The 23,515-nt window shown below is 40.3% G+C and overlaps 1 protein-coding gene across 2 annotated transcripts in view; it reads right to left on the reverse strand.

Moving 5' to 3' along the window:
* LOC125918716 (maestro heat-like repeat-containing protein family member 1) overlaps positions 1-23,515 on the reverse strand; it is a 93,419-nt gene that overhangs the window by 38,628 nt on the left and 31,276 nt on the right. For both annotated transcript variants that reach the window (XM_049624871.1, XM_049624872.1), the window contains exons 19-25: positions 18,165-18,281; positions 8,368-8,490; positions 7,857-8,009; positions 7,276-7,398; positions 6,829-6,908; positions 6,092-6,227; positions 4,947-5,036 (exon numbers count right to left, since the gene is read on the reverse strand). In XM_049624871.1, coding sequence (XP_049480828.1) covers positions 4,947-5,036; positions 6,092-6,227; positions 6,829-6,908; positions 7,276-7,398; positions 7,857-8,009; positions 8,368-8,490; positions 18,165-18,281 — 822 coding nt within the window. The remainder of the gene's footprint in view (positions 1-4,946; positions 5,037-6,091; positions 6,228-6,828; positions 6,909-7,275; positions 7,399-7,856; positions 8,010-8,367; positions 8,491-18,164; positions 18,282-23,515) is intronic.

The following is a 23,515-nucleotide window of genomic DNA, read 5'->3' on the forward strand; positions in this document are numbered from 1 at the left end:
GCACTACCTAGCTCATTTTATGAGGCCAATCTTAAATTGATGACAAAATCAGACAAAGACAACAAAAAAGGAAAACCATAAGTCTGTCCCTCAGGAACATAGATACAAAAATTCTCAACAAAATATTAGCAAATTAAATCCAACAAAATATAAAAAAAATAATACACCATGACAAAATGCAATTTATTCTGGGAACACAAGACTGTTTCAACATTTGAAAATCAATCTAACCTTCTATATTAATAGTCTAAAGAAGAAAATCAACATGATCATATCAATTGATACAGAAAGAGAATTTCACAGAATTCAGCATCTATTCATATTAAAATTTTTCAGCAAACTAGGAACAGAAGCAAACTTCCTAACCTCATAAATGGCACCTACAAAAAAATCTATAGCAAATATCATACTTAGTAGTGTATAACTGAATGCCTTCCCACCAAGACTAGGAATAAGGCAAGGATGTCTACTCTTAGCACTCCTATTCAATGTCATACTGGAAGTCTTAGCTAGTGCAATAAGGCATGAAAGTGAAATACAAGGTATAAGATTTGAAATGAAGAAATAAAATTGTGCCTATTTGTAAACAAGATGATTTCTACATAGAGAACTCCAAGGAATCCATATACCAAAAAAGTTCTAGAATACAAGTCAGTATTCAAAACTCAACTGAATTTCTATATGCTAACAATGAACAATTGAAAACTAAAAAATTTAAATAGTTGCAATTACAGTATCTCCTCAGAATGAAATACTTAGGTATATACAGGTTCTTCATGCTGAAAACTACAAAATGCTAGTGAATGAAAAAGAAGATCTAATAAATGAAGAGACATAACATGTTCATGGATTAGAAGACTCAACATAATAAAGCTTTCAATTTTTCCCAATGAATCTATAGATGTAATGCAACTCTATAAAAATCCAGCAGGATGTTTTATAGATATAGACAAGTTGATTCTAAATTAATATGCAAAGGAAAAAGAAGAAAGAGAAATTAGATTATACAATTTTAAGACTTACTCTGAAGCTAGATTAATCAAGACAGTGTGGTATTGGTAAAGGAATAGACACAGAAGTTAATAGAACAGAATACAGAGTCCAAAAATAGATCTATGCAAATATGGCCAATTGATTGTGACAAACGTGTAAAGGCAATTCAATATATAAAGGATAGCATTAGAAGAACTGAACTTTCATGTGCAAAAAAAATTGAACTTCAACCTAAAGCTCATACATTATACAAAAATTAATTCAAAATGGGTCATAGATTTAAAGTAAAATGTAAAACTAAAAAGCTGTTAGAAGAAAACATGGAAGAAAATATTCATGACCTAGTTCTTAGACATGACACCAGTCATGATTCCACAGAGAAAAAAATATAAAATGGACATCATCAAAATTTAGAACTTTTTGGGGCGCCTGGGTGGCTCAGTCGGTTAAGCGTCCGACTTGGCTCAGGTCACGATCTCATGGTCCGTGAGTCTGAGCCCCGCGTCGGGCTCTGGGCTGATGGCTCAGAGCCTGGAGCCTGCTTCCGATTCTGTGTCTCCCTCTCTCTCTGCCCCTCCCCCGTTCATGCTCTGTCTCTCTCTGTCTCAAAAATAAATAAACGTTAAAAAAAATTTTTTTTTAATTTAGAATTTTTGCTCTGTGAAAGACCCTGTCAAGAGAATGAAAAGACAAGCTACACATAGCAAACCATAGATATGACAAGGGACTTTTATCTAAAATATATAAACAACTCTCAAAACTCAACAGTAAGAAAACAATCCCATTAGAAAATGGGCAAAAGACATGAACTGACATTTCATCAAAGATGTATATAGCAAATATGCACATGAAAATATGTTCAACATCATTAGCCATAAGGGAAACATAAATTAAAACCACAGTGAGGTAAAATTTAAAAATTATACCAAGGATTTTATTTTCCAGCAAGGATGGGAAGAAACTAGACATCTCATACATTGTTGGTAAAAACATAAAATGGTTCAGTCACTCTGAGAAATAGTTTGGTAATTTTCTGATAAGACTAAACATGTACTCACCATGACTCAGCAATTACACTCTGGAATATTTATCCCAAACAGTGAAAATGTATATTCACACAAAAGACTGTACATGAATATTTACAGGAGTTTTTTTCATAATTGTCAAAAACTGGAAACTACCCAAATGTCTTTCAATGGGTGAACGGCTAAACAAACTCTAGTATCCATACCATGGAATACTACTCAGCAATAAAAAGGAATAAACTAATGATGCAGACAACTTAAAGGATCTTAAGAGCATTAAGCTAAATGAAAGAAACCAATCTCATAAAATTTTATATACTGTTTGATTCCACGTGCTTAACATCCTCAAAATGACAAAATTACAGATATGGAAAACAGATTAATGGTTTCCAGGGAACAGGGACAAAGCGGGAGAAGATGTGACTATAAAGGGGCAGTACAAGAGTTTCTTTTAGTGAGGGAACATCGTATATCATGATGGTGGTGGTGGTGGTTTCACAATTTATACGTGAGATTAAATCTCATAGAACACACAAATAAGTATGTGTAAAAACTGGCCAAAACTGAGTAACGTCTGTAGCCAAGCAGTAATATACCGACAATTCCCTGGTTTTGATAGTTATTGCTGTAATATACGATGTCACCATTAGGGGAAGCAGGGTAAAGCATTCAAGGGACTATATGTACTATTTTTTTGCTACTTCCAATGAATCAACAATCATTGCAAAATAAAGTTAAGAAGAAAACTAGCAGTAGGGCGCCTGGGTGGCTCAGGCGTTTAAGCATCCCAGTTTGGCTCAGGTCAGGCTCAGGTCATGTTCTCAGTTCACAAGTTCCAGTCCCATGTTGGGCTTTGTGCTGACAGCTCAGAGCTTGGAGCCTGCTTCAGATTCTGTGTCTCCCTCTCTCTCTCTGCCTTTCCCCCTCTTGCATTCTGTGTGTGTGTGTGTGTGTGTGTGTGTGTGTGTGTGTGTCTCAAAAATAAATAATCATTTAAAATTTTTTTAAAAAGAAGAAAGCTAACAGCAAAATGATTGGAAACAGCCCAATGTCTGTCCATAGGGAACTGGCTGAGTAAATTATGGTACATCCACACAATGTATAAAACCACAAAGAAAATAAGGACTGTATCTGTGAACTGATTGTGGATAAGAGAAAAAAGTAAGATCCAGAGCAGTAGATAAAATGTGCTACCTACAGCACAAGAAAGGCAGGAAAATAATAATAATATATCATAAACACAGGTTTGCTTATTTTCACAATAAGAAAGACAGGAAGGTCAAACCAGAAGCCATTAAAAATGGTTATCTACAGGGGATAAGTGGGAATGAGGTTAAGAGAATCAGAGTAGGAGCAAGAATTCTTTGCATGAAACATTATAAAGTTTTAAGTTTTATTCTCTTCAATTAAATAAAAGAAAGGAAGCCCTAAAATTTAACACAAACAAGTTTAAATTATCCCAATTTGATAATATAATCATATAGAAAATAATTATTTCAAGTAGCTTTTGAGCACAATAGTCTGACTATATTCCTTAGTGATCTATATTTTGACAACAAAAGAAACTACAAAGAAATTTTGAGCCTCATGTGGTAGCTGGGGAACAGGATATTAGGAGAAGGCCAAAATATGATGACAATAGTATAAAGTAAATCAAATCAATTAAAAGACAAAATTTATTTTTTATTTTTATTTTTTAAATATAATTTATTGTCAAGTTAGCTAACATACAGTGTATACAGTGTGCTCTTGGCCCAGTGCTCATCCCAACAAATGCCCTCCTCAATGCCCATCACCCATTTGCCCCACTCCCCTATTCCCCCCATCAACCTTCAGTTTGTTCTCTGTATTTAAGAGTCTCTTATGGTTTGCCTTCCTCTCTGTTTGAAACTATTTTTCCCCCATTCCTTCCCCCATGGTCCTCTGTTAAGTTTCTCAAATTCCACATGTGAGTGAAAACATGATATCAAAAGACAAACAAATTTTAAATGAGCAGATGAGCCAAGCACTTTGTAAACATTATCTCATTCAGTTATCAAAATGACTATGTTAACTACTGTCATCCCATTTTCCAGGAGAAAACTGAGGCAGATGGAAGTTAAATAATTCCCCAAGGCTATACTGTTAAGAGCAGAATCAGAATCTGGAATTGCAGCGTATGGCAGTCAAGAGCCCATGCTTTTAACCTTTAGCTCCCATGAGGGAGCAGAGGGAGCTGAGAAAGATGACCACAGCAATGACTGAAGGGGAAGAAAGAAAAAGGAAAAGATGTCCTCCAAAGAGCAGACCAATGTTATCTGGATCCTAGCTCTGGTTATCCTTTCCCTAAAAGGTCTGAATCCAACCTTCATCCTCAGACCTCTTACTTTTCCCCCCAACTGTTCTGCTGTTCTATTCCCAACTGTACTGCGTTGATAGAGTCCCCCCCAAATTCATGTGCACCCAGAACATCAGAATGTGACCTCGTTTGGAAAATAGTCACTGGCAGATGAACTCAAGTAAAGGTGAGTGCATATTGGATTTGGATTTGGATAGGCCCTAATCTTATGACTCCTGTCCTTATTAAGAAGAAAAGACAGAGAAACATACACACACACACACACACACACACACACACACACACACATCCTCCTGCACCCCACAGATACCCTGTGAAAATGGAAGCAGAGATTGTAATGGTAGGTCTATAAACCAAGGGACACCATGGGCCACCAGGAATCACCAAAAGCTAGGAGGGATGCATGGAACAGGTTGTCCCTCAGAGCCTCCAGTGGAAACCAACCCTGCTGATACCTTGATTTTGGACTTCCAGCCTTTACAACTGTGAAAGAATATATTTCTGTTGTTTGAAGCTACTCAGTTGTGGTACTTTGTTATGGCAGCCCTAGAAAACCAATACACCAACTTCAGGGGCTCCTTCCCACTGACCTCCAAACAGTACTGGATCTGAGAAGGCATCTCAACAATAAGTGTCTCCATTAGCCTTAGGAGGGATTGAAGGGTCTCCATGAGCAAATCCTGAGGGAGAAAAGAGAGATCTCAAAGACTTGCTGAGATATCAGTCCCATCCCTCCTTCTAAACTTAGCTCAGTGCTCCAGCTCTCCCAGGAAGCCTTCCTTGAGAAGTTCTGCTCCGCAAGTTTCCCCCTAACATTTCAAGTGCCACTTGCCCATTACTAACTTGAAGAAATTTTTCTGTTGTTTTCAGCAGAGCACAAATATCTGCTTGATACGCGGTTTGTCCTAGTGGATGGGGAGATCCCAGCTTGCCCCAAACATGGGGAAATCCTGTCAAAACCTTCCCTCTCTAACCAGAGCTACACTGAATAAGGCCTCATGGGGGTACAAGCATAGGAAACCGACCTCAGCTTTCTCTGTATGTACCAGTCCTTCCTTCATAACATAAATAAATATGAACTGACAAAGAAGGACCACCAGACATCTGATGAAAAGGCCCAACTAAACAAATAGACCAAATGGTCCTAAAGAAAACCAAACTAATTCAGTAAGTAATAGAAACCTTTATTTTTAAAAATTCTTATTAATATCCTCAAAAAAAAAGAAGCAGGAGATTGTGGTATCAGTAAAACAAGAACAATCAGTCAAAATAAAGGAGTAATCAGAGAACATGAAAGAATTCCTAGGAACTAAACATATAAATGCAAATTGGAAAACTGAATCCCTCTTCCTTCCTTCAAGGAAACACTACAGACCCTGTGGGAAATGGACTCAGCTCTCTTGCTGACTCTCTGAACTTATTTACCCATGGGCCTTTAGTAAAATCACGTTTGAAACCTTCCCGTCTGGTTTCAATTGTACAACAGTAAAAGGTAAAGAATTGAGTGTCCGTGTCTGGGCCAGAATATTAAAGTTGTGACAGTGGCAATCAATGAGTGCTCTCAAGAAGGAAGTACTTTTCATGAGTAGTGTTCAGACTATATGACCTAGTAATCTCTGATGATTATCATGTTTTTATCAAAGAGGTCCTTACATATAACTGCTGAACTTATACTTCTCATCCTCTCAAAAGTAAAAAATAAAAACAAAGAGACAAACATCAAAGAGTTAATTACTTCAGTGGCCTGGGCTTCCTGGGAACTGGATGCCTCCTTCTGCAAATCCTCTGTGGATGGCAGGCATAGCACACTCTGAAAGCACGTTTGGAGTAGCTCTGTTCTTTCTTCCACCTCTGTGAGGGGATGGAGCTTCCTAAGATCCATGAGGAAGGAGCAAAAATGTAACCAGAGAGTAATGGCCAGGAATAACAGCTGAGGAAAATAAGAGAGAGATGGTGGAGACAGAGGGAGAGGTGGGAGAAAGAAGATACCAAAAGAAAAGGTAACCAAAAGAAGAAAAGGAGGAAACAGTAAGAAAAGTTTTAAAATGCCAGGAATATGGAAAGAAAAGGATAAAGGGAAAGAGGAACTATTACAGAAAAGGGTACTAATATTTGGGGATGATATATTACTGTTTGGTTCCCCGGGTATTTTGAGGGAATGGGGGAGGCAGTCAATGATGGAGATGGAGGTGTTTAGTCAGGGACATCCCTGTGAGCAGAAGAAAGACTGGACCAGAAACAACAGCAAGTGCCTATGGAAGATGGGAGAGGTGGTCTCTGCCACATGCTCCAAAATTCCTATCCAAAAAATCTTGGTAAAAAGAGGTGGCATACATTGTCCAACAGATGTCTACAACTGCCTGGGGCCCCCATACTAAAAGCAGAGAAGAAAATAAGGTGGGGATAGATTAGGGAATAAAGAACTGAAATCCATTCAGAGGAAGGAGGACAGAATGGCTGGAACATTGTTACCTGAAGTTAGTGATGAAGTTCATTGCCCTCTGCCTAATGGAACTGGAGATGGAATTCAATGGCTCCTCCCTGATTAACTCCTGTAACACACCCACCCCAATCCCCCACCCCAGAGAACAAGACGATGTGAATATATCTTTCTTGCCTTCCTCCCCCTCCTCCCACCCAGGCTGTATTCACAGGAAACTGGGACCTAGAATTTTCAGAGACTTCCAAAGACTCTGAAGGATAGCACATCTCTCCTACTCCCAACCATACCTTCCCCACAGCACTCACCCCTACCTTGAGAATGGGAATGGGAACAATAAGGTAGGAAAAAACAACCAGAAAATCTGGACTTTTATCCTCCAGGCCTAGTCTAGGAGCATTGCCAATGGTTTCCATGAATGAGGACCCATCCTCCCTCCTCTGTGCATTTCTACCTCCATCCTCCTGAGTTGTACTTACCATCATAAAGGTTACAATTTCTATTTTCTGAGGGAACTTGAATTGAAAGGCCATGGGCTGGCTGCTCAAGATGTTTATTAGCTTGGTCAGGGCATCCAGGTACTCCAACGTCAGGTTCTTATCCTGAACCAACCAGTATACTCAGAGATTTCCAAGGTAGGAATGATCCTGGGGCAAGGGAAAACTACCTACACAAAATCTGGGAGATGAGGTGCTAAGGCTTCCTTAGGCTAAAACCCTGCATCTTCCTTCTGAGGGCAGCTTAGGAAAGCAAAGCTCCCAAATCTTCCATGTCTCTTAAGTTATTGTCTTTTTACCAAATAAGTTCTTCCGAAGGATGTCTAGTTGGATGGTAAATGAATAGGGAATGGGAAAGGCTTCTTTTCCTACCCTAGGGATATATGCTCTGAACAAATGGCAAAGGCAGAAAAATTATTTGGGGCTCCCTCTTACTTCCCCTGAAACAACTGTGATCGCCCCACCCCCGAGTTCCATTCAAGGCCAGGCATCATTTTCTTGGAGCGGAAGGGCCAAAAAAGGCAGGGATGGGACACTGGAGAAGTAGAGAAAGCAGGAAGTACCTTTTCTACAATACAGTTGCGGTAGTGTTGCAGGACCATGGCCAGGATGTCATCTAAATGCATGAAGATGGCTCCCTTGCTCTCTGAAATAATCTTGCTATAGCTTAAGTAGATGATGTTACAGACCAGCCCCCATTCCCTTTGCTGATGTTCCTGTAGGGGGAAGGGGGAAACTTGCCTTCTCTTCATCTTATCCTCCTTGGCTGATGGGGAAATGGAGGTTCAGAGAGGAATGGATTGCCTGCATGACACGGAAGGGAAGATGGGGCTGTGGAATGGTGAACAGCTGGGAGGAAGGTGGTGCAGCTGGTGATACCAGGGCCTGATTCACGGCATAAAGGAGCACGGGAAAGGGACAAGAGGATGAAACTTCCCCACAGTTGGCCAGAGGGAAATAGAAACATTTATAGGTGGGTCAGCACACCTCAGAGAAGTGGGGAGTCTGGGGTGACAGGGATGCCTTGGAAGGCTTTGTGTGGGAGGTTGGCAGAGCTCCCAGGAATGCCATCACCTTCATCAGTTTGAGGATGGATGATGAGTTCTTTTCAGTGAGTATAGCACTATATGCTTGCAGTTGGTCCAGGGTTACCTTCAGATGTTTCATGGACACGATACTGAGCGCCACAGCAATGCCCTGTAATAGGGATAGCCTCAACCTCATGCCACAGCTCAAAGTGAGCCAGAACTTTATGTTCTCCCAGAACTATAGATTTAGAGAGAGAAAGAGAGAGGAATGGGAAAGAAAATAAATGGAAGGAAAATTTGGTTCCTCTGATTCAAATTACTTAAAATCAAGGGGGAGAACCAAAGTCCATACAAGAAATAATTTAAGAAGCAAATTACAAGAAACAGACTCTTAACTATAGAGAACAAACTGATGGTTATCAGAGTGGAGGTGGGTGGGAGGATGGGGGAAATAAGGGATGGGGATTAGAGAGTGCAGTTATCATGATGGGGGAAAAAAGAACTCTAAAAGATGATTGATAGATAGATAGATAGATAGATAGATGATAGATAGATAGATAGACAGATGATAGAGTGGCACAGAGTTTATCAAAATTCAGGAGTCCTCATTTTTGTATTTTTCATACTAATTGACAACATCCAGAAAAGCTCTTCCTGAATATCATGGAGCAGAGGAACACCCCCCACACACACCCTGCCATAATATTTGTGAACTGTGGGCCCTCATATGTACATGAATTCATTTGTGGATTCAGTAGAGTTTTGGTGCCTAAGGCATGGGGGTGGGGAAGCAAATTAACTCAGATTATGAAAAATTAGAGTCACAGATTTACAAAATCTTGGGATTATCAAATCCAACATTGCAGAACAGAGAATACTTACATGCACTAGTAATTCAGAGAAGGGTGGTGAGGAGGGAGCAAAGGGGAAGAACAAATCCAAGGCACATTATTGACAGGATTGGATGGATAATCAGAGAAGAAACAGAAGAGAGAGACAACTAACAGACAGTGCAAATATTTCTAACCCTGAATAACAGGAAACAGCAGTAACTGACCAATAATGGGAAGGTGGAAAAGGGGGGCCTGTCTAGAGTTGGGGAGAGAGGAATGAGGAACGTCCTGCATGTGTTTTGTAGGACATAGTAGAAGGACAACTAAGTGAAAATGCTATCAGTGGTTAGTGGATCTGGGAACAGATGACTGAGTGGGAGACAAGAGCAAGGGAAACTTGGGGATTCTATAATTCCTGCCAGGAACAGCATTTAATTTAAATCCCTCTGCCTCATAACAGGCCCTTTGACTTAAATGTCAGCCAAGTGTCTTCCAGAGCTTATTCAACAAGGATATCTGGGCACAGAGCTAAAGGAACATCTAACACAGACAAGCAGGTGCCAGCTATTTGCCAACTGGCTTGTTTATGCAGGACAGGCCACCGTTAAGATTCTGCAGTAGAGGAGGCAGAGTGACAGGGACCTGGGGACAGTTACAGTTGCTCCAGGACACAGATCTTCAAGAAAGGATGAAGTATTAGTGGGACTTACAGACTTTCGACCTCCAAGTAGATGAAGGGAAAATTTTGCCTAGTTGTGAAGCAGGGACTAGTTGAAAATCAGAAAGGGGGTTTATTCTGTCCCTCTTCTTATGCCATCCCTTATCCATGGCTTCCAGTCATCCTGGTCATTCTTCTTCATCATCATCATCATCATCATCATCCATCATCATCTTCTTCATCACTGACATCATCAGAGTATTTACTGCTTAGTTTTTACCAAACTTAACACATGCTATCTCACTGATCCTAACCCTAAAGATTTGAGGTAAATATTACCAATCCTATTTTACAGAAAGGGACAATATAATTGTTCCCTAACGTAGCCATCCAGCTCAGATCTGAGCTCCAGATCTACATGGCTACTGAACATCTCCACCTGGCTATACCAAGGGCACCCTTTTCTCTCCTGATCAAAAACTGAATGCATCATCTTCCTCCCCATTTTGCCCTCCATTCCTGGTTTCAGTGAAGGATACTATTATCCTCCCAGCTGACCATGCCAGAAACCCAGGAAACATCCTGAACATCCTCTTCCCTCTTATCTTTATCCTTTGTATCCAGTCTGTCCCCAGGTGGCAGCAGAGGGGTCATTTTCACTTTCCGTCAAAGAATTCTGCATTCCAGTCCCACCACACGACTAACAGTTCTATAGACATGCCCCCAAAAGTTCTTGCTCCTGAGTCTTGTCTTGGAATATTATGTCAAGTGAGAATACCCACTTCACTCCTTCTCCTAATCTAGACCCAACTAGCCCAAGTCCCCACCACCCCACACAGCCACTGTATGTCTCTGTGACCACTCATGTAAGGCTATTCTGTGTAGTCAGCTGTTTTCTTCCTATATGTGTCTGTCTCTTCAACGATACTGTTTGCATCTTGGGTTTGGTAAATACCTGATGATATAGTCATGATGATGGTGGATGCTCTGAGAATCTGGCAGGGAAGAGACATTGGAGAGGGGAGGCCTGAGAACATGGGTACCAACTCTACCAGTAACCAACACCTAGAGAGTGCTTGTGTGCCAGGCATTGTTCTAGGAGCTTTTATATATTTAATCCTTAAAACCATCCTTTGACACACATACTCTGTGGTATTCCCACCAAAATACATAATCTAAACCTAATCATGAAGAAATATGAGACAAACCAAAAATGCCATATATTCTACAAAATAAATGGTCTATACATTTAAAATGTCACGACTGCCTTTTGCATCTTTCCCAGACCCACGCCCTGTGGAAAGATTCTCTTCCCCCTTTGCCCCCTGTCTGGGCTACATCTGGCAGGAGGCTTCTTGGAAATTGACACATCATCCCTAGGTACAAAGGAATCAGATTTCAGGAAGATCAATTCAAATATTTGTTTGTCATTTAAAGGAATTTCAAGAAAGTTGTTACAGCAAATACTTGGCACACAGGAAGAGACAAGCGACACGCACTCAGAGACTCAGAAAAAACTTTCTTTCACACCAGTGCCAGCCCAGCAGAGTCCTCTCCAAAGGTTGAGCCCCCCAGCCCGGGTGCTAGCCTACTTTTATGCCTGACCAGCTTTCAGGGCTGAATGAGTGCCCAATTTGCCCTTTAAAACCATCTCACCCAGAGGAGGGAGGAAGATGGCGACGTAGGAGGACACTGGGCTCACCGCGTCCTGCTGATCACTCAGATTCCACCCACACCTGCCTAAATAACCCAAAAAACCACCAGAAGACTAGCAGAACAGAGTCTCCAGAGCCAAGCATAGACGAGGCAACCACAGCTCGGATTGAAGAGGCCCACAGAATTGGGTAGGAAGGGCAGAGAGGTGATGCGCGCTACACGGACTGGAGGGAGGGAGCTGGGGCTGAGGGGCAGCCCACCGGCCAAGCAGAGCCCCCGAGTCTGGCTTGCAAAAGTGGAGGGGCCAGACGGAGTGTGTTCTGACAGCAAGCGGGGCTTAACATCTGGAAGGTTATAAGTTAACAGCTCTGCTCAGAGAGCGGGAGGGCTGGAGGACAACGGGAGGGAGAGTTGTTGAGCCCCAGACGACAGAGCTCAGCTTGGTGGGGAACAAAGGCACTCGCCAGCGCCATCTCCCTCGCCCATCCCCCAGCCAAAATCCCAAAGGGAACCAGTTCCTGCCAGGGAACTTGCTTGCACCGCGCAAACACCCAATGCTGTGCTTCTGTGGATCCATCCCTCCTGCGGGTCTGACTCCCTCCCAGTGCCACAGGGCCCCTCCTGAAGTGGATCACTGAAGGAAAAGTGAGCTGAGCCTGCCCCTCCTACCCCTGTGCACCTTGCTGATCTACCTCAGCTAATACGCCAGATCCCCAACACCACAAGCCTGGCAGTGTGCAAGTAGCCCAAATGGGCCACGCCACCCCACAGTGAATCCTGCTCCTAGGAGAGGGGAAGAGAAGGTACACACCAGTCTGACTGTGGCCCCAGCAGTGGGCTGGGGGCAGACATTAGGTCTGACTGCAGCCCCGCCCACCAACACAAGTTTTTCAAGAGACCACAGGGGAAGTGCCCTGCAGTTCCACACCACTCCAGGGACTGTTCAAAATAATGAAACGGAAGAATTCCCCTCAAAAGAATCTCCAGGAAATAGTGACAGCTAACGAACTGATCAAAAACAATTTAAACAATATAACAGAAAGTGAATTTAGAATAATAGTCATAAAATTAATTGCTGGGCTTGAAAACAGTATAGAAGACAGCAGAGAATCTATTGCTACAGAGATCAAGGGACTAAGGAACAGCCAGGAGGAGCTAAAAAATGCTATTAATGAGCAGCAAAATAAAATGGAGGCAACCACAGCTCGGATTGAAGAGGCAGAAGAGAGAATAAGTGAACTAGAAGATAAAATTATGGAAAAAGAAGAAGCTGAGAAAAAGAGAGATAAAAAAAATCCACGAGTATGAGGGGAAAATTAGAGAACTAAGTGATGCACTAAAGAGAAATAATCTACGCATAATTGGTATTCCAGAGGAGGAAGAGAGAGGGAAAGGTGCTGAAGGTGTACTTGAAGAAATAATAGCTGAGAACTTCCCTGATCTGGGGAAGGAAAAAGGCATTGAAATCCAAGAGCACAGAGAACTCCATTCAGATGTAACTTGAATCGATCTTCTGCACGACATATCATAGTGAAACTGGCAAAATACAAGGATAAGAGAAAATTCTGAAAGCAGCTAGGGATAAACGTGCTCTAACATATAAAGGGAGACCAATAAGACTCGTGATGGACCTCTCAACTGAAACTTGGCAGGCCAGAAAGGAATGTCAGGAAATCTTCAATGTGATGAACAGAAAAAATATGCAGCCGAGAATCCTTTATCCAGCAAGTCTGTCATTTAGAATAGAAGGAGAGATAAAGGTCTTCCCAAACAAACAAAAACTGAAGGAATTCGTCACCACTAAACCAGCCCTACAAGAGATCCTAAGGGGGATCCTTTGAGACAAAGTACCAGAGACATCGCTACAAGCATGAAACCTACAGACATCACAATGACTCTGAACCCATATCTTTCTATAATAACACTGAATGTAGGGGCGCCTGGGTGGCTCAGTTGGTTGAGCGTCCGACATCTCAGGTCATGATCTCGCGGACTGTGAGTTCAAGCCCCACATCGGGCTCTGTGCTGACAGCTCAGAGCCTGGAGCCTGCTTCAGATTCTGTGTCTCCCTCTCTCTCTGTCCCTCCCCTGCTCACATTCTGTCTCTCTCTCTCTCTCTCTCTCTCTCTCAAAAATAAATAAAGATTTAAAAAAATTAAAAAAAAAATAACACTGAATGTAAATGGACTAAATGCACCAACCAAAAGACATAGGGTATCATAATGGATAAAAAAACAAGACCCATCTATTTGCTGTCTACGAGAGACTCACATTAGACCTGAGGACACCTTCAGATTGAAAGTGAGGGGATGGAAAACTATTTATCATGCTACTGGAAGTCAAAAGAAAGCTGGAGTAGCCATACTTCTATCAGACAAACTACACTTTAAATTAAAGGCTGTAACAAGAGATGAAGAAGGGCATTATATAATAATTACAGGGTCTATCCATCAGGAAGAGCTAACAATTATAAATGTCTATGCGCTGAATATGGGAGCCCCCAAATATATAAAACAATTACTCACAAACATAAGCAACCTTATTGATAAGAATGTAGTAATTGCAGGGGACTTTAATACCCCACTTACAACAATGGATATATCATCTAGACACATGGTCAATAAAGAAACAAGGGCCCTGAATGATACATTGGATCACATGGACTTGACATATATATTTAGAACTCTGCATCCCAAAGCAACAGAATATACTTTCTTCTCGAGTGCACATGGAACATTCTCCAAGATAGATCACATACTGGGTCACAAAACAGCCCTTCATAAGTATACAAGAATTGAGATCATACCATGCATACTTTCAGACCACAATGCTATGAAGCTTGAAATCAACCACAGGAAAAAGTCTGGAAAACCTCCAAAAACGTGGAGGTTAAAGAACACCCTACTAAAGAATGAATGGGTCAACCAGGCAATTAGAGAAGAAATTTAAAAATATATGGAAACAAATGAAAATGAAAATACAACAATCCAAATGCTTTGGGATGCAGCGAAGGCAGTCCTGAGAGGAAAATACATTGCAATCCAGGCCTATCTCAAGAAACAAGAAAAATCCCAAATACAAAATCTAACAGCACACCTAAAGGAAATAGAAGCAGAACAGCAAAGACACCCTAAACCCAGCAGAAGAGAAATAATAAAGATCAAAGCAGAAATAAACAATATAGAATCTAAAAAAAACCGTAGAGCAGATCAACGAAACCAAGAGTTGGTTTTTTGAAAAAATAAACAAAATTGATAAACCTCTAGCCAGGCTTCTCAAAAAGAAAAGGGAGATGACCCAAGTAGATAAAATCATGAATGAAAATGGAATTATTACAACCAATCCCTCAGAAATACAAGGAATATCAGGGAATTCTATGAATTCAATATCAGGGAATACTATGAAAAATTATATGCCAACAAACTGGACAACCTGGAAGAAATGGACAAATTCCTAAAAACCCACACACTTCCAAAAATCAATCAGGAGGAAATAGAAAGCTTGAACAGACTCATAACCAGCGAAGAAATTGAATCAGTTATCAAAAATCTCCCAACAAATAAGAGTCCAGGACCAGATGGCTTCCCAGGGGAGTTCTACCAGACGTTTAAAGTAGAGATAATACCTATCCTTCTCAAGCTATTCCAAAAAATAGAAAGGGAAGGAAAACTTCCAGACTCATTCTATGAAGCCAGTATTACTTTGATTCCTAAACCAGACAGAGACCCAGTAAAAAAGAGAACTACAGGCCAATATCCCTGATGAATATGGATGCAAAAATTCTCAATAAGATACTAGCAAATCGAATTCAACAGCATATAAAAAGAATTATTCACCATGACCAGGTGGGATTCATTCCTGGGATGCAGGGCTGGTTCAACATTCGCAAATCAATCAACGTGATACATCACATGAATAAAAGAAAAGATAAGAACCATATGATCCTGTCAATCGATGCAGAAAAAGCATTTGACAAAATTCAGCATCCTTTCTTAATAAAAACACTTGAGAAAGTCGGGATAGAAGGAACATACTTAAACATCATAAAAGCCATTTATGAAAAGCCCACAGCTAACATCATCCTCAATGGGGAAAAACTGAGAGCTTTTTCCCTGAGATCAGGAACATGACAGGGATGTCCAGTCTCACCGCTGTTGTTTAACATAGTGTTGGAAGTTCTAGCATCAGCAATCAGACAACAAAAGGAAATCAAAGGCATCAAAATTGGCGAAGATGAAGTTAAGCTTTCACTTTTTGCAGATGACATGAAGCAACAGAATGCTTCAATGCTTCAATAATGAAGCAACAGAAAGACAAATAAACTGATCCCATTCACAATTGCACCAAGAAGCATAAAATACCTAGGAATAAATCTAACCAAAGATGTAAAAGATCTGTATGCTGAAAACTATAGAAAGTTTATGAAGGAAATTGAAGAAGATATAAAGAAATGGAAAAACATTCCATGCTCATTGGTTGGAAGAATAAATATTGTCAAAATGTCAATACTACCCAAAGCTATCTACACATTCAATGCAATCCCAATCAAAATTGCACCAGCATTCTTCTCGAAGCTAGAACAAGCAATCCTAAAATTCATATGGAGCCACAAAAGGCCCCAAATAGCCAAAATAATTTTGAAGAAGAAGACCAAAGCAGGAGGCATCACAATCCCAGACTTTAGCCTCTACTACAAAGCTGTAATCATCAAGACAGCATGGTATTGGCATAAAAACAGACACATAGACCAATGGAATAGAATAGAAACCCCAGAAATAGATCCACAAAAGTATGGCCAACTAATCTTTGACAAAGCAGGAAAGAACATCCAATGGAAAAAAGACAGTCTCTAACAAATGGTGCTGGAAGAACTGGACAGCAACATGCAGAAGGTTGAAACTAGACCACTTTCTCACACCATCCACAAAAATAAACTCAAAATGGATAAAGGACCTGAATGTGAGACAGGAAACCATCAAAACCCTAGAGGAGAAAGCAGGAAAAGACCTCTCTGACCTCAGCCGTAGCAATCTCTTACTTGACACATCCCCAAAGGCAAGGGAATTAAAAGCAAAAATGAACTATTGGGACCTCATGAAGATAAAAAGCTTCTGCACAGCAAAGGAAACAATCAACAAAACTAAAAGGCAACCAACGAAATAGGAAAAGATATTTGCAAATGACATATCAGACAAAGGGCTAGTATCCAAAATCTATAAAGAGCTCGCCAACCTCCACACCCAAAAAACAAATAATCCAGTGAAGAAATGGGCAGAAAACATGAATAGACACTTCTCTAAAGAAGACATCCGGATGGCCAACAGGCACATGAAAAGATGCTCAATGTCGCTCCTCATCAGGGAAATACAAATCAAAACCACACTCAGATATCACCTCATGCCAGTCAGAGTGGCCAAAATGAACAAATCAGAAGACTATAGATGCTGGAGAGGATGTGGAGAAACGGGAACCCTCTTGCACTGTTGGTGGGAATGCAAACTGGTGCAGCCACTCTGGAAGACAGTGTGGAGGTTCCTCAGAAAATTCAAAATAGACCTACCCTATGACCCAGCAGTAGCACTGCTGGGAATTTACCCAAGGGATACAGGAGTACTGATGCATAGGGGCACATGTACCCCAATGTTTATAGCAGCACTCTCAACAATAGCCAAATTATGGAAAGAGCCTGAATGTCCATCAACTGATGAATGGATAAAGAAATTGTGGTTTATATACAATGGAGTACTACGTGGCAATGAGAAAGAATGAAATATGGCCCTTTGTAGCAATGTGGATGGAACTGGAGAGTGTTATGCTAAGTGAAATAAGCCATAGAGAGAAAGCCAGATACCATATGTTTTCACTCTTATGTGGATCCTGAGAAACTTAACAGAAACCCATGGGGGAGGGGAAGAAAAAAAAAAAGAGGTTAGAGTAGGAGAGAGCCAAAGCATAAGAGACTGTTAAAAACTGAGAACAAACTGAGGGTTGATGGGGGGTGGGAGGGAGGGGAGGGTGGGTGATGGGTATTGAAGAGGGCATTTTTGGGGATGAGCACTGGGTGTTGTATGGAAACCAATTTGACAATAAATGTCATATATTAAAAAAATAATAAATAAATAAATAAATAAATAAATAAATAAATAAATAAAATGTCAAGATCATGAAAGATAAAGACCGAGGAACTGTTCCATATTAAAAATTGTTAAAGATAATTGATAAATAAATGCACTATTTGATTCTAAATTAGATCCCAGACCAGAGGGGGGAAAAATGTTTTTCTTCTGCTCTAAAAAAATGTTGGTGGGACAATTGGCCTTTTTCATAGATCAGCTGTATAAATTAGATAATTAGATAGATAATTTGCTAGTACTGTAGCAATGTTAACTTCCTAATTTTGATCACTGTGCTTTGATTATATAAGGGAATATTGTTATTTTTAGGTAGTACATCCTGAGGTATTTAGGGGTAAATACGCATGCATCATGACTGCAACTTCCTGAAGTGATTCAGAAAATAAAATAATAATAGTAAGTAACTTGCCCAAGGGCACATAGCTATAAAGTGGTAGAGCTAGGATTCCAGCCCAGGTTGTCTAGTTTGCCAGGTCCCAGCTTTTAACCACTTTGTCATCCTGACTCTTAAAGTAAAAATGCTCCCCCCACCCACCCTGCTTTGCCAGTTCCTCCACCTCACCTCCCTCTCATGCAGCTCTTCATGGACAGTTTGTAGGATGGCAGAGAGCATCATCTGCACCATTTTTATATTCCTCGAGGTCCGCAGGGTGAAGCCCAAGAATTTATATAGAAAAGCCTAGGAGAGGTGAAAGGGTAGAGGTGAAAGGCTATGCATAGCTTGGAATAAGCTTAGGGTAGCCTGGGGAATAGACATTTCCCAAACTGGCTTTGTAACTGTCAGCCAGCACCTTCCCCCAATGCCCCATCCTCCACACAGTCCCTCTTGTTCTGGGGGGGGGGGGGGCATCTGGATAAGGTAGTAATCCTACAGAGCAGGGACTCAAGCTAGAGTTAAGAGAAAACTGTATTTCTAATTTCTCAAACTCTTAGGGCATGGATCATCCCTTTAGGGACTTTCCCTGATCCACATACTTCCCATTTCCAGCTAGGAAATGAAAAGTTCCTTACTTCAATGTTTTACAGTTTTCACCTCCTTGGTTAAGTTTATTCCTAGCTATTTTATTATTTTTGGTGCAATTGTAAATGAGACTGTTTTCTTAATTTCTCTTTCTGATGCTTCATTAAGTGTATAGAAATGCAACAGATTTTTGTATATTACTTTTGTATCCTTTACTGATTTCATTTATCAGTTCTAGCAGTTTTTTGGTGGAGTCTTTAGGATTTTCTGTGCATAGTATCGTGTTATCTGCAAATAGTGAAAGTTTTACTGCTTACTTGCCAATTTGGATGGCTTTTACTTCTTTTTCTTGTCTGGTTGCTGTGGCTAGAACTTCCAGTTCTAATGTTGAATAAAAGTGGTGAGAGTGGACATCCTTGTCTTATTCTTGATCTTAAGGTAAAAGCTCTCAGTTTTTCACCATTGAGTGTGATGTTAACTGTAGGTTTTTCATATATGGCTTTCATTATGTTGAGGTATATTCTCTCTAAACTTACTTCATTGAGAGTTTTTGCCATGAATGGATATTGTACTTTGTCAAATGCTTTTTCTGCATGTATTGAGATGATCATATGGTTTTTATCTTTTCTTTTGTTAATGTAATGTATTGTTGATTGATTTGTGAATATTGAACCACTCTTGCATCCCTGCACTAAATCCTACTTGATCATGGTGGATGGTTTTTTAAAATGTATTGTTGGATTCTGCTTGCTGATATTTTGTTGAGCATTTTTGCATCTATGTTCATCAGAGATATTGTCCTGTGGTTTTCCTTTTTTGTAATGCCTTTATCTAACTTTGGTATCAGGGCCACAAACAAATGGAAAGATCTCCCATGTTCATGGATTGGAAGAACCAATATTGTTAAAATGTCTATACTACCCAAAGCAACCTACAAATTTAATGCAACTCCCATCAAAGTACCAACTGCATTTTTCATAGAAGTAGAACAATCCTAAAAATTGTGTGGAATTATAAAAAACAAACAAGCCAAACCAAATAAAACAAAACCCTGAATAGGCAAAGCAATCCTGAAGAAGAAGAACAAAAGGTATTACAATCCTTTTGTAGTGAAGGTTTCAAACTTCACTACAAATCTGTAGTAATCAAAACAGCATGGTACTGGCACAAAAAGAGACACATAAATCAATGGAACAGAATATAGTCCAGAAATAAACCCATGCTTTTATGGTCAATTAATCTATGACAAAGGAGACAGAAATATACAATGGGAAAAAGACAGTCTCTTCAACACATGAAATTGGGAAAACTGGATAGCTACATGGAAAAGAATGAAACTGAACCACTTTCTTACACCATACACAAAAATAAAATAGGTTAAAGACATAAATGTGAGAGTTGGAACCATAAAATTCCTAAAAGAAATAATAGGTAGCAATTTCTTTGACATCAGCCATAGAAACATTTTTGTAGATAGGTCTCTTCAGGCAAAGGAAACAAAAGCAAAATTAATCTATTGGAAATACACGAAAATAAAAAGTTTCTGCAGAGTGAAAGAAACCATCAACAAAACAAAAATTCAACCTATTGAATGGGAGAAGATATTTGCAAATGATGTATTTGGTAAAGGGTTAATATCCAGAATATATAAAGAACTTATACAACTCGACATCAAAAAAGCAAATAATTCAATTAAAAAATGGTCAGACGACCTGAATAGACATCTTTCCTAAGAAGACATATAGATGGCAAGTAGACATATGAAAAGATGTTCAACATCACTAATTATCAGGGAAGTGAAAATTCAAAACCACAAAAAAATATCATTTTACACCTGCCAGAATGGCTAAAATAAAAAACACCAGGAATAACAAGAGTTTGTGGGGATGGGGGGGGGGGGGGGGAAGGAACCCTTGTGCACTGTTGGTGGGAATGCAAACTGGTGCAGCCACTGTGGAAAACAGTATGGAAGCTCCTCAAAAAATTAAAGATAGACTAACCATATGGTCCAGCAAGTCCACTCCTGGGTATTTAACAAAAGAAAATGAAAACACTAACTCAAAAAGATATATTCACTCCTATGTTTATTGCAGAATTATTTATAACAGCCAAGATATGGAAGCAACACTGTTCATTGATAGATGAATGGATAAAGATGTGGAATAGAATATTACTCAGTCATAAAAAGAATTAAATCTTGCCATTTGCAACAACATGGATGGACCTAGAGGGTATAATGTTAAATGAAATAGAGAAAGACAAATACCATATGATTTCACTCATATGTGGAATTTCAGAAACAGAACAAATGAACAAAGAAAAAGGAGACCAACAAAAAAAACAGACTCTTAAACACAGAGAACAAACTGCTGGTTGCCAGAGTGGGGATCGGTGGGTGGACAAAGTACACTTATTGTGATGAGCGCTGAGAAATGTATAGAATTGTGAAATCACTGTATTGCACACCTGAAACTAATACAACACTGTATGTCTATTATACTTGAATGAAAAAATAAATTAAAAAACAACAAACAAAAAATAAAATAAATTTTGATAACAATGTCTCACTTGAAAAATTTTAAAAATAAAAACAGTTCCTTAAATTTGTGTAATTTTAAAATTAACATAGCATAATCAAAAAAGTATCTTTATGTAATGTTTATCTCTCCCTCCTCTGAATTTCAGTAGTCTTTATCCTTGCTTACTGTGCATTGCCTTTGTCTACCTTGTAATACTCATATTTACGTACTCACCCACTTTCCTGCCTCAGGGTTTCTATATTTCCTATTTCTCTGTCTGGAATCTTCCCTGGGCTCTTCAAAATGCTGTTTCATTCTCTTTCTGATCCTGGCTCAGTGAGCCTTCCCTGACCTCCTAAATTCCTCTCCAGCTCACCATCCTGCTTCTTTCGTTCAAAGCTTCATCACAACTGCTAATTATCTTGTTAATGTATTTGTTAGGTTAGTTCTTAACTTGCCCCATGCTCTCATCTCCAATGAGAATAAAGCTCAGGAGCAGTGCGTGTCTGGTTCATTGCTCAACTCCAGTGCTAACACAGTGCCTGACACAGTAGACAAATAGGGTATACCAGATGTTCAGTGAATGTTTCAACTCTCCCCCTAAAACCTCCTGTCTGTGGGCACCTTTTCTTCCCCTAGCAGATGCCTTTAGTGCTTTGGCCAGACTCAAGGGTTCCTTCCCTTCCCTGACTGCAGGCACTATCATGAGCAGTTCCTACCTGCAGACTTTTTGGACCTTTTTGCCTGGAGGTGCCTGAGAGTTACATTCTTCTCTCTCCCATCCCTGCCCCATACCAACTATGGAAGTGACAGAGAGGTGGAGGGGTGGGGAAGTACAAAAGCCCCTCTCACCTGTCTCTAACAGGATGGACTCTGCAGTATAGTTTCCATCCAGGGCTCCCCATATCCTTACTTAACCTCTCCCCTTCCTATCATGCTTCCTTTACTTTATCAGCTTCTCCTGAGAGCACTTTCTTGCTAAATCACTTGACAAGGACCCCCACCTTAGGCTCTGCTTCTATGAAACCTGACCTAAGGTAAACTGCTTCTCTGCTCAGCTGACAAATGATTACTCTTCCCAGACCTATTTATTCTTCTCTAGAGTGATGATCTTCTCAGTTTTCCCAGGACTGAGGTATTTCCTAATATGCTGGACTTTCAGAGCTGAAACCAGAACAGTCATGAGTGAACTGAGATGGTGGACCGCCTTTGAGAAAGCTTCTCTGGCCAGTGCCCACAGGCCAAGTAAACAGCTGCCTTCTGTGTTCCCAAGCAAACAGTGCACATTTTGATCCTGATGCTTACCACACTTACTGTAATTGTCCACTCTGTCCTCTGTTTGCTCAAGCAGACAATGATTTCCTGAAGGCAGAGTCTGTGTCTTTTATGTGAGTACTCTATGCCTGATTCATGCCTCCTGTGCTGTGAGCATTTAGTACATATTTTTAATAACTTTATTGATAAGATCAGAATTCCTGCTTGCTTCATTTTACCACCCACAAAGCTTTGCATATAGCAGGTGCTTCATAAATATTTATTAATAATTAGAGAGCTAATAATCAGTCTTGGAAATAGGGCCTCTTCCCTGGAGACCCCCCAAAGCCCAAGTAAAGTGTTGCTCAGTGATAGGAAAATAAGATTAAAAATCAAGAAACCTGGAATCAGGTGCCAATTTTACCTATAATTTGTGTAAAACTCTGAGTCCCTCTGGATTGAGCTGTCTGGTTATTTGGTCTGTTGAATTTACAGAGCAACTGCACAGATGTTGTTGTCTATATTCACCCACTCTCCTGTGCCGTAGGAGTTATTGCTACTTCCCAAGTGAGTCAACTGAAATTTCACGAAGGCTGAGACACCTGACCCAGATTACACCCAGAACACAGGAAAAGCCGGGACAGAAACAAAGCCTTCACCAGCATAGACCTTGAACTCTGTGAGCAAAGAGCCCTTCCTCCTTACTCAGCTCTGCAGCCCCAACATCATGCACAGTGCCTGATCCATGGTATGCCCTCAAATATTACTTGAATTAACTTGCTTAAATGTGACTGTTAGGTCAATAATCTTTCCACTGCACCCAAATACCAGATCTAATCTGTTACTTCTGAACTACTGGGAGGTTTAATTAAGGCAACAAATGGCAAAGTTCTTAATAAAACCCAAAACACTAAGCAAATATAAGACACTGATATTTCTGCTGTTCTTGTGTGACCACCAGCTCCATGTCCTCCCCAACCCTCCCTTCCCCAGGACCAAGAAACATGGGTTTGCTTTTCCCCCAAGACCTGTACTTTATGTACATTTCTGTATTCCCTCCCCCCAAGCTCCACCCCCCCATTTGTCTCTTTGCAACTACCACCCCCAGCCGTGTGGTGTGCCATGCACGCAGACACACACACACACACACACACACACACACACACACACACACACACA

This window comes from Panthera uncia, chromosome B4 (genome assembly GCF_023721935.1).
Source record: "Panthera uncia isolate 11264 chromosome B4, Puncia_PCG_1.0, whole genome shotgun sequence".
NCBI classification, from domain to species: domain Eukaryota; kingdom Metazoa; phylum Chordata; class Mammalia; order Carnivora; family Felidae; genus Panthera; species Panthera uncia.